The sequence below is a fragment of the Parambassis ranga genome, chromosome 7 (assembly GCF_900634625.1).
Source record: "Parambassis ranga chromosome 7, fParRan2.1, whole genome shotgun sequence".
Taxonomy (NCBI): domain Eukaryota; kingdom Metazoa; phylum Chordata; class Actinopteri; family Ambassidae; genus Parambassis; species Parambassis ranga.
This window is the reverse complement of record NC_041028.1, coordinates 18,357,126-18,371,708: the sequence shown is the minus strand read 5'-3', so window position 1 is coordinate 18,371,708 and position 14,583 is coordinate 18,357,126. Positions and strand designations below refer to the sequence as shown.

General features: G+C 41.9%; 1 protein-coding gene across 1 annotated transcript; it reads right to left on the bottom strand.

The window, feature by feature from the left end:
• Positions 1 to 131: 131 nt before the first annotated feature.
• ap4b1 (adaptor related protein complex 4 subunit beta 1) lies at positions 132 to 14,061 on the bottom strand. The gene is made up of 14 exons (XM_028409407.1): positions 13,975 to 14,061; positions 13,598 to 13,732; positions 13,184 to 13,408; positions 12,686 to 12,816; positions 11,740 to 11,887; positions 10,276 to 10,561; positions 8,948 to 9,046; positions 8,219 to 8,330; positions 7,508 to 7,591; positions 7,288 to 7,391; positions 6,352 to 6,559; positions 5,966 to 6,280; positions 2,293 to 2,457; positions 132 to 691 (listed from the first exon to the last, which is right to left on the bottom strand). The coding sequence occupies exons 2-14, from the start codon at positions 13,708 to 13,710 to the stop codon at positions 204 to 206; spliced, it is 2,478 nt and encodes an 825-aa protein (XP_028265208.1). The 5' UTR covers positions 13,711 to 13,732; positions 13,975 to 14,061; the 3' UTR covers positions 132 to 203.
• Positions 14,062 to 14,583: the final 522 nt, after the last annotated feature.

Below are 14,583 nucleotides of genomic sequence, written 5' to 3'. Positions count from 1 at the left end.
TTGCACAGATACACACAGGTTGCTTGTGAGATGATTTCAGTGTCAGAGAGATGCTACTTACAGTACATGTTATGCTCATCTGTATCTCTGTATGCAAATGGCAAAGGATGGAGCGGTCAGAATGACAGTGCTTCGCGGACAAGTTATTTATTAATGTTTAGTAGATTGGTTTTGCCCAATATATAAAGATACATGATGCGTATTTAAGCTCTCTCAGAGGCCAGTGTGTGCAGTACCGTGGTGAGGATTACCACAAACCCTTCCAGAGCTTTGTCATCTCTTGGTTGCTGCAGTAGAGTCACTTTTACTCCCTCGTCTTTCCCATTCTCTCTCTCACCCAGCCTGCCAGCTGTGGTTTCTGTTTGCTCTTTCACCTGCTTATCTTTGCTGCCCTCCACGCCCACTTGTCCATCAGCTGTGCCCTTCCTTTCTCCTCTCTGCTGTGACTCTCCAGTGTACAGCAGCTCCCCCAGTATCAGTGTACTGTGGGATGTGTCTGCAGAGCATGCTTGCTGGGTGTGAGTGTACAGGTAGACCCTCCAGGGGAGTGTGTGAGGTGGCGTGAATGCCAGTGTCTGGATATTGACGAGCTGCATGGCAGCCTGGAGACTCTGCGGGGAACACTGAGATATCGCTGGGCACTGGATACATTCCTCTCTCCACACACAGTCCTCTTCTGTAACCTCAGCACCTTGTTACAACAAAACAGAGGAAGAGGCCATAACAAATAACGATTAACAATCATCATATGAGCTATCATAGCTATACTACAAGTCAGAGTTGGGTGTGTAAAGTTGTGCATGCACAAGAAAAACTTGTGTGCAAACAGTGGTATTCTTCTTCATGATGGACATACTCACCCTTGTGCATGCATGACTGAGTTATACGTCTGAGTGTGTCAGACAATTTGAGTACACCACTGTGGTATCCCTGTGCACATGTGATTTCCTCAAATAACCATGTGCAAACAACCTGCTGATAGATTTGCCACCTACCAAAGTAATCTTTGCATGGGATGGTGATTTGAACCTTGTTAATCACTGCCATTGTTTGCCTCAAAAGTGAGTCAATTGCCATCGAGCTTATTGTTAAGATGACAAATCTGGGGTTAAACTACATCGAATTGCAAATTTTCCAGGCTTCTCATACAGTACAGTTATCTTGATGATTATTAAATGATTATTTTTTACTACATAAAAAGAGGTTTTAAAATCAAACATACGGTAAGCAATTATACTGCCAATACTATATAATTCATACATTCACATTTTTAGCAGCACATTTTTAGTGTTTTAAAATGATCTACTTTGAGCGTGATCATTATTGTTTTTATTCTGTTTATGTGAGATTTTCAGTGAAACACCCACTCTACTAATGAGTCAGCAGGATACTGATGTTAGTGACAATAAGCCCATTAAACACGTGCAAATCCTGTCAAATGTGCCATTTTGCAGAAAGAGACGGAGTATTTCCGAGGAACCGGTTTTGCAAATCTAAGTTGTACGGCGGCATAGTGTCACCTCGTAGCAAGAATCTGGTTGGGGCACCGATGAGGCCAGTATGTTTCCTCTGCTCTTTTGCTTGCTATTTGAATTAAGGACGCATTTTCCCATCAACGTTGAGAAAACCTGTGTTGTTCTTAAACTCTTGACTGTGCGAGTGGCTATGTCGATTACCTCATTAACCTCTGTTAATTACAACGCTGGCGTGTGCCACTCTCTCCCTCTGCATCTACCTGAGCACTTCCTTCTACACTGTCATAGTGTTTGGTTTTAGAGTAGCCCCTGCTGCATTCCAGTGGTTAATGAACAACATTCGGGACTCATCAGACCAAAGTGCAGAGCTACCCGAGCTTCATGTCTTCAATTAATGATGGGCTGTCATTTCCCCTTATGTAGTGAAGTGGTACTTGCCTGATAAAAGCACGTCTGTTCATTTAAAAGCTGTCACTTCCTCATTGAGATGACTGAGAGAATGAATGAGTGTGCAAAGCTGTTATCAGAGCGTGGCTACTCCCTTATCCCATACATAAGACATACTCTACTACTATACATGTATTCCTTCCAGTTTTGATGTCTTTAGTATTAATTTACAATATAAAAAATTATAAAAAAGATGAAAAACTTTCATTCCCATGCCACAGTTTCTGTCTTGTTTATAATAGCATTAGCTAACAACATACAAAATTGATTCTTACGACATATTACCACCCCTGTGTACGGCTTTTTTTGTGAAATGATGCAGGCAAAGACTCTCGGTGATGTGTGACCGCTGCTTCTTCCATTTCATTACCTTTTTCTGCATGCAAAGGCTGTCGCTGCAGCCATAGGCGCTCAAACTCCTCTGGGTTGAGAGCCGGGGAGAGAGACAAACTGAGGGGGGTCGCTGCCACTGCCGCCGCACTGGAAGCCAGGACAATAGCAGAGGAGTCTGAACGCAGAGCGGCACTGTCGGAGCCTGGAGAGGACATGGTAGGACAAAGAGAAAGAATGTGGTGAAAAAGGGAGAAAATGGGGAGGGTGTAAAAGAATAAAAAAAACCAGGGAGACGAGTAGTGGATGGGGGTGGGGAGGGTTGGGGGTGATGAGGATGAGTGATTAAAATTGGCAGTGCATTCCAAGAAATGGTCCCTAACCTTGGGAACGAGACATTTGTCAGTCCTTGACCAAAATAGCACAACTTAGTGTGACCCATTAGGACACATTTCAAATATTTGTAACCATCAATAATCCCTAATGACCATGGACTTTAATGAGACAGCCCTGCAAGAAGTCTAGTGATGGAGCTTGAAGTTGCATTCACTGGTGTGTGCCGTTCTTTATCATGACTTAACAGTTCAGTTCCCATTAATATCATACACCAAAAAGCATTCACAGGATCCACCTTTGGGTGTTATTCCAGTCATATTAATTGCACACTATGCATTACTGAACAACCTTGAGGTAGTAAAACGAGACCACATTGGACCACAAAAGCACAAAAACAGCTGAAAACGGATCTTTAGTTGCTTTGGTATCTTTAGGTCATAGGAAATCTGACACAACCAAATAATGGCTGTACATACATGCAGCAGTGGAAAACCCCATTGAAACCCTGTGCCTGGGGTTGAGCCATGGGTGCGTGTGTTTCAAACAGCAGCATGTTCTTTCCACGTTATTTTATTTTATTCAGGATTTCATCTTTGGGATCAGGTTGATTATTCCTCCACATTTTGAAACATTTCCTTACTAATGAGGTTTTGTGTTGAGTTTAGTGGAAAATTCTTGTAAGTTAAGAGTGAACCAGCCGGTTTGTTTGGAGCTATTAAATTTCTTAACTACCCCTTCCCATATAAAGTAACACAACATTTAGGAGGCACACTGCCACATGCTTGTAGCAGTTCTTGGAAACAACATGTCCCAAGGTAGAGTATGTTATGTACAGGAATTTATGCTGGTTAAACCACTCAATAACTTACACACTAACGACACTAACACATGCAGTGCTGGTGCAGGTGCTGTGCTACAATTTGCTCTACTTTATCTACATGAAGTATATTCATTAAAGAAGTGTGGGGGCTTTGTTATGACCATGATCACTAGTCTTTCTGACATGTATGAAACCAATTTGTATCGCTGAGCTGGAATGCAACAGAACATTATGACCGACTGGGGAGACAATGGTAAAGGAAAGGACAGAAAATACTGGAATATTACATAGATGGATCTGTAGTTGAATTTTTTTTGGCAGGGGAGGTGTTGCATCCACCTGCCTGTTGAGGCAAGTCAGCTTTACAACACAAAATGTGCAATTTTTACTTGGCTGGTAATGAGACATAAATCACAGTCCTAAAGCCAGAGCTGGTAAATCTGGAAAGCTAGCCAGATAGCTAGTCCAACACACAAGAACTGAGATCTGTGCGATATCTTTGCCCACTCATCACTGATGCATCATCAGTCCCTTTGATTCCAATTCATCCTTTCATTCTATTTTATGTTATAACTATTTTACTACTTTTGATAGTGTGTGCAATTGTCTTCCACTGTACTGCAGCTGTAACAAGAGAATGTCCCTGCTAATAAAGGATTCTTTTATCCTAGCAACATTTAAAAGTCGCATGTCCTTCAGGCTCCTTCCACAGCCACACCCTATCACAGACATGCACTGTCACAGCTTTACAGAACGCAGAACTTCAGGTATATTTACTGATTCCTCATGTCTCATTTAACGTGTAAAAAGCACCTCATACTGTCAAAACGGATGTTAAAAAAAGTTTTAATGCGATCACTGGCAAAGTTAGCATGTTAGCATTATCTACGTGTCCTGCAAGACACCGGAAGATATCTATACTGATAGACCTTTGATCAATTCTGATACTCCACAGTATCAAGAGTTTTATCAGTAATGGCTGAAGCTTAAAGACCACTCAGCTAAGAAAACACTCAGCGATCCACACACAGCAAATTTGAACAGTTAGTTACCAATCATACCCCAGGTGATACAGACTGACCAAACCAAATAAGAGTGAGTTTTTCAGAGGGAAACCTCACACTGTGATATTCCCTTTCTTTTATACTTATACTGTTAAGATTAAGATTAAGAAAACCTTTATTTGTTCCCGCATCAGGAAAATAGTGTTGTTGCAACAGCAGAGATAAGATCAGCGAGATGATTTGTAAAGGTGCAGAATAAAAATAAGAATCCTAATGTCAAAATAAAATAGCCAGAGACTACATGAGTGATAACTGTATGAATAAACTATACTAAGTAAGTTAACATGCTTGATCAAAAAGTTTCAAGCCCATTTTGTCAGTTCTATATTTTGACCCTGTATTATCTGCTATGAGCAACATCCTACATCTTAGTTAATGATTAGTGGGTCATGAGAGTCATACAGGATGTGATCCTCATACATAAAACCAAATGATTCTCAGGGTGAAGACATCACTTTGAAGAATGTCCTTTGTAATCTGTAATCAGACCAAAGGTCTCCACCCCGAAGATACGCCCAGAATACTTTGAGATACAGTCTCTTCTCTTTGTTCCACTGTTTGGTTGTTTTTAGTGGTTTTCCGGTTGTTGTTGTTTTAGTTATATATCCATATTAACTCATAGTTATTCGATTACATTTAATTTGTGCTGCTCCTGTAATATTGTATTTTAGAGGACAATGTTGTGTTAATGCTACACAGTTATCGTTTAAAAGTTTGTGCCCCTTCTTTTAATTCTATGGTGTTTTTTGTGTAAGTAGTGGGGTCTTCTGTGAGGCAAATGTAACTTCAGACCAAGCAACATTGCACACTTTTTTACTGTACCTAATGTATTTAGCATACATGAAAAACATGTGTTCAATACTGCGTCCCCTCTTCCTGCTTCCACAGGATTTAATTAGTTGAGCTGCAGCAGGTGCTGCTGATCATCAGTCCTTGATGAACTGATCATCAGCAGGAGTACAGACCTCTATAAAAACAGACTTTTTGACAGTTTGCTGCTCTGGAACATTCAGGTGTGTGTTAACACAATGACAAGAGAGAAAGACATAAACAATGGTGTTAGAGAAGCAACTGTTGCTACACATGAACCTGAAAACCATTTCAAACTAGCATTCAGTGTTCTACAGTGAGAAAGATTATTCACACGTAGAAAACATTCAAGACGGCTGTCAGTCTTCACAGGAGCGGACGTCCCAGCAAGTTCAGCCCAAGATCAGAGGAATACAAAAAAAACCCAAGAGCTACATGTCAGAGCCTACAGACCTCACTGAGCATGCTCAGTGTTAATGTGACAGCACAATTAGAAGAAGACTGAACCAGTTCAGTTTGTTTGAAGGGTTACCAGGAGAAAGACTCTTCTGTCTAAAAAACACGTGGAAGCAGGACTGAGGTTCACTAGACTGCATCTGAACAAAGATAGTTAATTTCCTTTTTACCTTAAAAGGTTTGCCACTAAATTAAAACACTAAAAAGATGTTGATGGCAGCACTTACCTGGTTTAGCGTCTTCAGCATAGCTACATGTCAGAGTCTCTGAGAGGACAGTGTCAGGCTTGTGGTCAAAGGTCACATGTTCAGGACTTCCCCTGCTGGCTGACTCCGACTCTACAGTGGCTTGCTTTAGTGGCTCTAGTGTGTTAAAGCTGCTGGCCCACTGGTTGACAGGTTCTGCAGGGCGTCCAATCAAAACTCCCAGGGAAGGGTCCGACCTCCGTCCTTGAAGGACCTTTCGTGTTTCTTCCATTCCACAATGCAACAGGCGGTAGTAGAGAAGCGCCTGGTCACGCACACACATGTCCGTCTCCTCCTCTGAAAAACAAAGTCATAGTGTTCAAAACCCTCTCTTTAACTGCACCTCATCTTCTCTCTGTTACACACACCTATGCAGTAGTGCAGCAGTCTTCCAAGCATGTCTTGTGTCTCAGCAGGCCGGCACAGAAACAACCTAATGGTAGCTGTCAGCAGCTCCATCTTGACTCCTAGAGAGGCCTCGCTCCTGACACCATCGATGAACACTTCCAAAGTGTAGGGAGCGTTAGATATTCGTTCACCATACACACCCAGCAGCCACAGCAAGGCCTGTCTGCCCTGATGGAGGGTGAAGATGAGGATTAGGTGCAAGTACATGAATGCAAATATCAATGCCTGACTCCACAGCAGACAGCTGGTTAGCAACATTTAAGTATAACTACTGACTGCACATCTTACAGCCTGCTTTGTCCACTATTTGTCCAAATATCTTCACAACACAAAGTCAATAGAGAGGGTTCTTCCTTCCAGTGTGGGCAGGGCATGATTGACATCTGTCTCTATAGGGTTTTTGTTTAATGTAAGGACTAACAAACTACAAAATACAAACTACTTTATATATCTACTAATAGTATTTGCTTTACAGCAAGTAGGCTAAGCATACCAAACAAGCTGTAACATTGCTACACTGCATCCCTAGCTCATCAAGGCCCCGTTCACACTGGAGAAAGTCATTCCAGCTAGAGTAGGATTGAGCCCAGACAGGCTCATAATATGGCTAATAATGTGGCTAGCCGGATTCGCTCGCCACATTTGCGTTCACACCTGAGCCACATTTGAGCCAATCCTTGAAATCGCTGAGCTTGAAATCAAACTGGATTCAGCCGGATTGGAGGTGTTCACACTCGGAAAAAAACACTGGATTGATCTGGATGCGGCCAAATCCTGCTTAAGCCATATTTTTTTCCCCAGTGTGAACGGGGCCTTAGTGACCTGTAAACAGCAAGCTAGTGAATTTGAACTACATGATGACGTTTTCCACTTTCTTCTAGTGTACTTTATCTGACCTCAGCGTCCTGCAGCGTTTCCTCAGAACCCTCGAGTGCAAAACACACAGTGTCGCTACACTGAGGACACACCCAGATCAGGTCACGCATTGTCTGCACCACCGCTGAGGGAGGGGAGGGGAGGGGTGGTGAGTCAGAGCAGGAGAAAAAGAACAATGTAGTGGAAAGCTTGTAAATATTTATTGTGTGCATTTGAGGAAGTGTAAGATCCATGTTGTACCAGAAGTGATGTGATCCTGTTTCAGCCCCAGCAGACCAGTGAGAATCTCCAGACATCTGTCACTGTAGCTCCGTCCAATACGGCCTGTGTGCAATTAAGTTAGGAGAGCACAGGAAATAACTGAGGCTGAGCAGACACAGAGATGCTTAATTAGATGACAGAGAGAAGCAAGAGGAATAAAAGCTTTTCTTATTGCCCTGTAGTTACTGTTCAACAAGTGTGATGAGGGGGAATAAATAAGCCAGTGCCGTTTGCAGGAGAGCCATCTAATGACCCAGAACATTAAGAACACATCGTAAATTCAGGTAGCAACAAAAACCAGCCTTTCTAACACCATTTAGCTATAAACACTATATAAAATAGCATGATGTAGTTGTAAGTCTAGCGGTGCATTGTTCACTGCAACCAAACTGCTAACTAGCTAGCTGATCTGCTACCTGACTGCAGATCAGTCTGTTAGCATTGTTAGCACAGCACCAACAACTGGCAACCAACAGCTTTTAAAATATAAATAATGTGTAATCTAGCTTTAGCCAATTATTTCTATACATCAACATATATACCTGTTTAAATACAGATTCAGCAAGTCTTCTCCACATATGGTTGGCCACAAATACATTAACAAACACTATGTACACATAAAATGCACATTGTCCTCTGTTACAGACAACATGATACTGCCACGATGTGTGTGTGTGTGTGTGTGTTTACCTATGGCTGATATTGCAGCCTGGGCAGTGTCAGTGTTGACATCGGTGCAGTATCCTTTCAGCTCATCCAATAACATTGCTACATTTTCATCATTTACCAGCTCCACCAGCACCTGAAAACACAGCAGTGTAAGCTTTACTCAGCCGCTTTACTTTACTTCAGGTCAGCTGAACCAGGAACAAACAGATTAAAAACCTGTTTTTACCTTGACTGGCCTAAAAGCCAGAACTGCTTATTGCACCCAAGGACTGCACCCAATTTCACTGTACTGGGTACAATGACAATAATTATTCTATTCTGTTCTGTACTATTCTATTCTATTCTATTCTGTTCTTGCTGCGTCAAAGTACTGGACTGGTGCCTTTTGGCTGCCCTCACAGAGTACATACTGTTATGGGAGTTTGCATTCAGTTTGCATACAAATGGGACACACAATAATATCACATGGTGGCTTGTTCTTTGACTTTCTTGACCACATAGAATAGACACTGCAATTGTCTGAGCACCAACAAAATAACACCTGTCTTCTGCTATTGTTTTATACTGAATGTTCACTCAGCAGCTCAGTCATGTGACATAGCTCATGTGAAATATAGTTATATTTGAATCCTGAGAACAATGTATTATTGATTAAATTTTGTCTTTGGGGAAAATAAAATGGTGAAATAAATCTGTGCACATGTGAAAATCCTGGCATGTACACGTGGACAGGAAATACAGAAGTCAAACCTGCATCTTCCTTTGCTTGATGTATGCTGGTTCAGCGTAGCCACAGAAGAAACGTTTGTAGTGCGCCCCCATCAGGCCAGGGACAGAACGCAACAGCAACTAAGAGAAGAACAAGACACATTTTGATCTTAAAAATGACACAAGATGCAAGACGCTGTTACATTTATGCAAATATAGATGCAGAAAAAGGGAAATCATGTCTCATCTCCCTGAGCACACTAACACCCAAACTAACATGGAAATTAATAGGAAAATGATTCAGGTTTCCCATGTGAACAATGACTAATATGGAGTTGTATGAGCTGTGCAGTAGAGTCAAAAGAGAGTAGTAGAGTCAAAAAACGGATATATTTTCACAGTCAGTCATTGTTTACGTTTTAATTCTTTTAAAGAAAGAACATTTCTCCTTGTTTTTGGACTGTACACATACAGCGGGTACAGAAAGTATTTAGACCCTGTTGTATTGCAGCCATTTGCTAAAATCATTTACCAGTAAGTTCATTTTTTCCTCATTAATGTGCATACAGCACCCATATTGACAGAAAAACACAGAATTGTTGTCATTTGTGCAGATGTATTAAAAAAGAAAAAGTGAAATATGCCATGGTCCTAAGTATCAGAGCCTTTGCTGTGACTCTCATATATTGAACTCAGGTGCGTCCATTTCTTCTGATCGTCCTTCAGATGGTTCTACACCTTCATCTGAGTCCAGCTGTGTTTGATGATACTGAGTGGAGGAAAGACACACACCTGTCTGTATAAGACCTTACAGCTCACAGTGCATGTTAGAGCAGGGGGTCTGAATACTTTCTGTACCCACTGTATATCTGTCTATTAAATGGTGTTGACTCCTTTGCCAGTAGATGAGTTTGTCATGAAACAGTAGAAAGCAACAAGAAGACTGGGGACTATGTGGCAGCAGCTGTTTTTATATCTCCTACTTCAGTTGCTTTAAAGCAAAATGAAAACATACATCTGATGCTTAAAGGCAGAGGGATGGTACTGTGTTTGACATGGTAAAAATATGCATGTTATAGATGGAGGCGGTTAAAAAGCAACAAAAATGAGTGTCTTTAAAGTTGGAACAAAAAAAACTCTATTTCAGAGTCATTAAAAACAGGATTGTACACTGTTTCATAATTCAAGACTCTTGTCCAGCAAGGCTACCACATCATTCTGACTTTCACATTGACCCAAACCACTCCTCCAGACTCTATAAGCAGCATGAGGTGACATGGCCTCTACAATCGTTCTGCCTTAGACCCAGCGGAGGAGGTATAAAATGGAACACAATATCCTCACATATCCTACACCATTTTAACACTGACCTGTATATGGCAGAGGGCAGTAAACCGCATCTCTCTGGACGCGCTTCCACAAGCGGCCAGCAGGGGTCCACGCATCCGCTCCAGGGCTGCCAGACTGACGCTGGGCAGGGCAGAGCAAAGGCTCAGAAAGAGACTGAGAGTGGCAGCCATGACTGGGGGGTGTGGGCTGACCAGCGAGGTGTCAAGCAGGGACAAGATGTCGAAGAGCTCGTCCTCAGACTGGGGCTGGTAGCGCTGGAGGATCTTTAGCACCTCACACTGACCCCAGATGTCACAGTCCTTCAGCCTGGGATGACACACACAACACACACACAGACACAAATATTAGATCACGCCATGAGCTCAATCTAAAACAAACAAGAGTTTTGCTATTAAAGAAGTGTGGATAATGTGCTAATAAATGGCAGGTGATTTACAACAAAATAACAAAAAATTGTTTACTACCAGAAAATTGCCATAGTTAAAACATTTACTTCCTTTTTACCTCCTTTTCTGAGTGGAACTGAAAACACTGATCTCACATCGGCCCACTGAGCCAATATCACTCACAGGAAGCAATCTGTGCTGATTTGTTTAGCTGTCTGGAGAAGAGATTTTGATGCTTATTGATTAATGGACTGGCTTAGTCCTGCACATTAAAGCACTCATTAGACAGACACAAATAAAACAATTACACACATCCACTGAGAAGCACACAAATGAGATCAAACTAACAACATTTTGAGCCCCTGAAAGCCACAGCCTGGTTAATTATTAGGCGTTGTTCAACAAACTTTACCAAGAACAATATTATACGGTATCACTTCTGGGGGGGCATGACAGCGAATAATTGAGAACCACTGGTTTAGGTTGTTAGGTGTAACCATCACATATAGACTCTTCTTCATTTTAAAGTGAAATGAAATATAACATATGACTAAGAAGGGCGGGGGACTCCTCCACACAGTAGACAGTGTGTCTATGTTGTGACGTAAGCGGCCTTCAAATGCGCACTTTGAAGGATGCAGACCCTGAATTGGGACACAGCTAATGTGTCATGTTCACTGGGCTTTGTTTAGAGCTTCAGCTTAACCTAAATACACAACTTTGTTCCTCCTGGACATAGTCTGTGGCCCATGAATGCTCAGGTTTCTTGCCCACTTTAATGTGAAAGTGCTCAGAGCCTAAAGCAGAAAGTCTAGATTGACAAACACCATTTCTGGCCAGCTTTGTGATACCAGTAGTCTCTGATCAAGAGCTTTGGCTTTGTGAGCCGGCTCACGCAAAGAAAGCCTGGCTCTCTCCACCTTGTTTCGTAGTATACACTACCGACACCTGCAGTCCAACCCTTAAGACCAGTACCAATAAGCTGACGCTAAAGAACTAACACGGTTGACTGCAGATGGCAGGATCATCTGTGCCAAGGCCGAATAGTTGCTCTTAAACACACTCTTGACAAATGTTATGTTATAACTCAGGTCTAACCTGTTGAGAAGGTGATGGGTAATGGGTTTGTTGATAGCAACTCCCCCCTCTCCCCTCAGGATCTCCTCCAATGCTCGGAGGCAGTTCACCATCACCACGGGGTCTGGATCCCTGAGCATGCTGTACAGCTCGTTCACCACCACAGCATCTGGAAGAATTGTGATCAGATATTTATCACATTTATAATTCAATAAAGATGCTTTCTAACTACCAGATGTGCAAAAACAATGTTTTAAACAGACACGGGTGCCATTGTCAGGCCAAGATGTATCTTTTAGTGCACTAAACACTGGCTCCAAATAAGACATTATAAATCTCAATCACAAATTCACTGAAGTACGAGTGCTGGTGGTCATTTTGGAAATGACTATTCCAGTTATGGGATTAGGGTTTTCAGATCCTTTTCCTCCACAGAGAACAGACTCCAACCACAGCTGTTATGATACTTCAATACAATACCTGCCCTGTTATCATAATGTGGCATAATTTTGCAGTGATGAAGACAAAAGTAACTGCAGCTGAATATACAGATTTGCACAGTGGCAAAGGCTATCCCAGGTAAATGTGATTCTGTTATCAAACCATTTTTTATTTATTTAACCTTTATTTAACCAGGTAAAAAAAACCCATTGAGATCCAGATCTCATTTACAAGGGTGACCTGGCCAAGTGGTCAGCAGCACACGTCAAGAACATTAGAACAACATTTTAAAGTTGGTGAACAAGATGAAAACAGTTATCCGAGCAGTAAAAATAAGTGCAGCAATAGAAAGATATCTTAAAAACACAGGCACTGATGAATGGACGCTTTTTGCCTAATGTGTAATAAAGAAATAAAAATTTTAAATGAAGAAATGTTTAAATCAGTTTGGAGGGTATTCCAGGCTGAAGGGGCAGAGTAGCTAAAGCTAAACCATTCAGTGTGTGTTTTTTTCTAAAAACATTACCTATCTCAGAGCTGGGTTGGAGATTGTGAAGTTTGGCCCAGCCGAGCACAGCCACACGTCGCACACAAGCTGCTCTGTCTCTAAGTCCTGCAGTCAGAGGCTGCTCCACATACTCCACCAAGCTGGGTAATCTGGCACAGCAAACACACACACATTTAAAGTAGTGGTGTATGTCTCCACAAAGGCTTTCTTGTGCAGGCATGAGCAACCGGTACAGTATATGAACTAGGGATGTATATATAGTCGATATTCAGCATCGGTATTGGACCGATCCTGTGCAAAAGTTTAGGTCATCCAGGTCATACTAGTTTCCAGGAGTTTAAATCTAGGCAACTGGTCCCTTTAAACATTAAAAAAAACACAATCCTTGAGTCAAATATGTAAAATATGTAAATGTATAGCTTAAGTTGGAGGGCCACGCTAGTGTGTGGGAATCCATACAAACATATTATTAAGAAGTGAAAGCTCACACTGAGTTCAGCATGTGCAGCAGCTCACCTGAGGTTGGTCATGTTCCTCAAGGCCAGGCTGCGGACCATAGGGTTTGGATCCTGGCAGTCTTTCCTCAGCGTGTTGATGACCAGCAGGGACAGCTCTGGGTTTAACGCAGCATAGGAACACAGGAAGACGTAAACCAGTTTCTTCTGGACTATATCCACCGTGGCACACGCTTTTACCATCTCGCTGAATAGGCCTGACACATCCACACCTTGGGACATCACCCTGAGCCAAAGTAGGAGGTTGGGGAGTATGAGGTCAGCAGATATTATAAAAGACATAAAATTAGTCATGAGCCAATTGGTGCTGGCACTTTGGCTTTGCACCAACTGTGGAGCAAAATTTTTCTTTAATACAAGGTCATTGTCTTTGCCGCTGTGAGATGGATGGGGACATGCAGATGCTGGGATATACCGGATGACTTTGAGGATGGTGTTCCTGTAGCGCAGCTGGTCAGACTGGACATGGGGGTTGGACAGAGCTCTCCGCAGCTCCCTTACAGTCTCTTCACCGCCCAGATAAGGCATACTGGCTGCACGCAGATGCAGTCTAATAGAAATTAAAAAACAAAATGCTGATAATCAGCAAGTACACACACACATATAGCTTGTTTACAAAACCAGCTAAATAGCCTGTAGACGCCTGACAGAAGACTTAGCCGGAGATTAACTTGGGCACACAAACACACGTCTTAACCATAATATTAATGTCTACACAGCATCACCTTTAATATAATTTTATCACTTTAAAAACATTACTGCTGAAACCTTTTAACGGTACACTTTACTCACAACAGGGATGACTTGTTGTTTACACCGGACACACTTCCGCATTTCTTCTTCTGCCTTTAGCGTATGCCTGCACTGCTCCCTTACGGCTGGGTTGGGAATAACACTTAGAAGCACTGCCCAAAGACAGCTTCAATCCATTAGAAATTGGAATTGGATTAACATTCTTGTCTAAAGCTAAAATTAACTCGGGTACCCCTCATTTACTCCTGACGTGCACAGCAGTATATAACCAAGTGAGATTTATACAGCATTTAAAACCTATTACATTACATTCTGAGCCCCTGAAAGCCACAACAACCTTTACCAAGAACAATATTCGGTATCACTGGTACTAAAATGTTTTGTTGCCAGGACTGAATCAGGCGTCAACACATGTCCTTTTTTACTGGTTATCAGTTTTTACCACATTCACATGTCATTAACATATGATCTGTCTGGATAACATATGGGAAGAGATAAAATTGGTGCTAATGAAACATAAACTCACACAGAAATTCATTGATAGAATTTGCTTGGGTATGTGTCTCATGTCAACCAAGTCCCTAATTTCAAAAATATGTCACTCTTCATTCAGCCTGTCTGTCCACCCATTTCCTTCCCATATGGAGT

Excerpts from the sequence above, each read along its gene's own strand:
- ap4b1 (XM_028409407.1), bottom strand. The coding sequence starts at position 13,710 with ATGCCTTATCTGGGCGGTGAAGAGACTGTAAGGGAGCTGCGGAGAGCT. Across the intron at positions 10,562-11,739 it reads ACCCATCACCTTCTCAACAG|GCTGAAGGACTGTGACATCT; the intron begins GTTAGACCTGAG and ends GTGTCATCCCAG. Across the intron at positions 7,592-8,218 it reads GGCTGCAATATCAGCCATAG|GCCGTATTGGACGGAGCTAC; the intron begins GTAAACACACAC and ends AATTGCACACAG.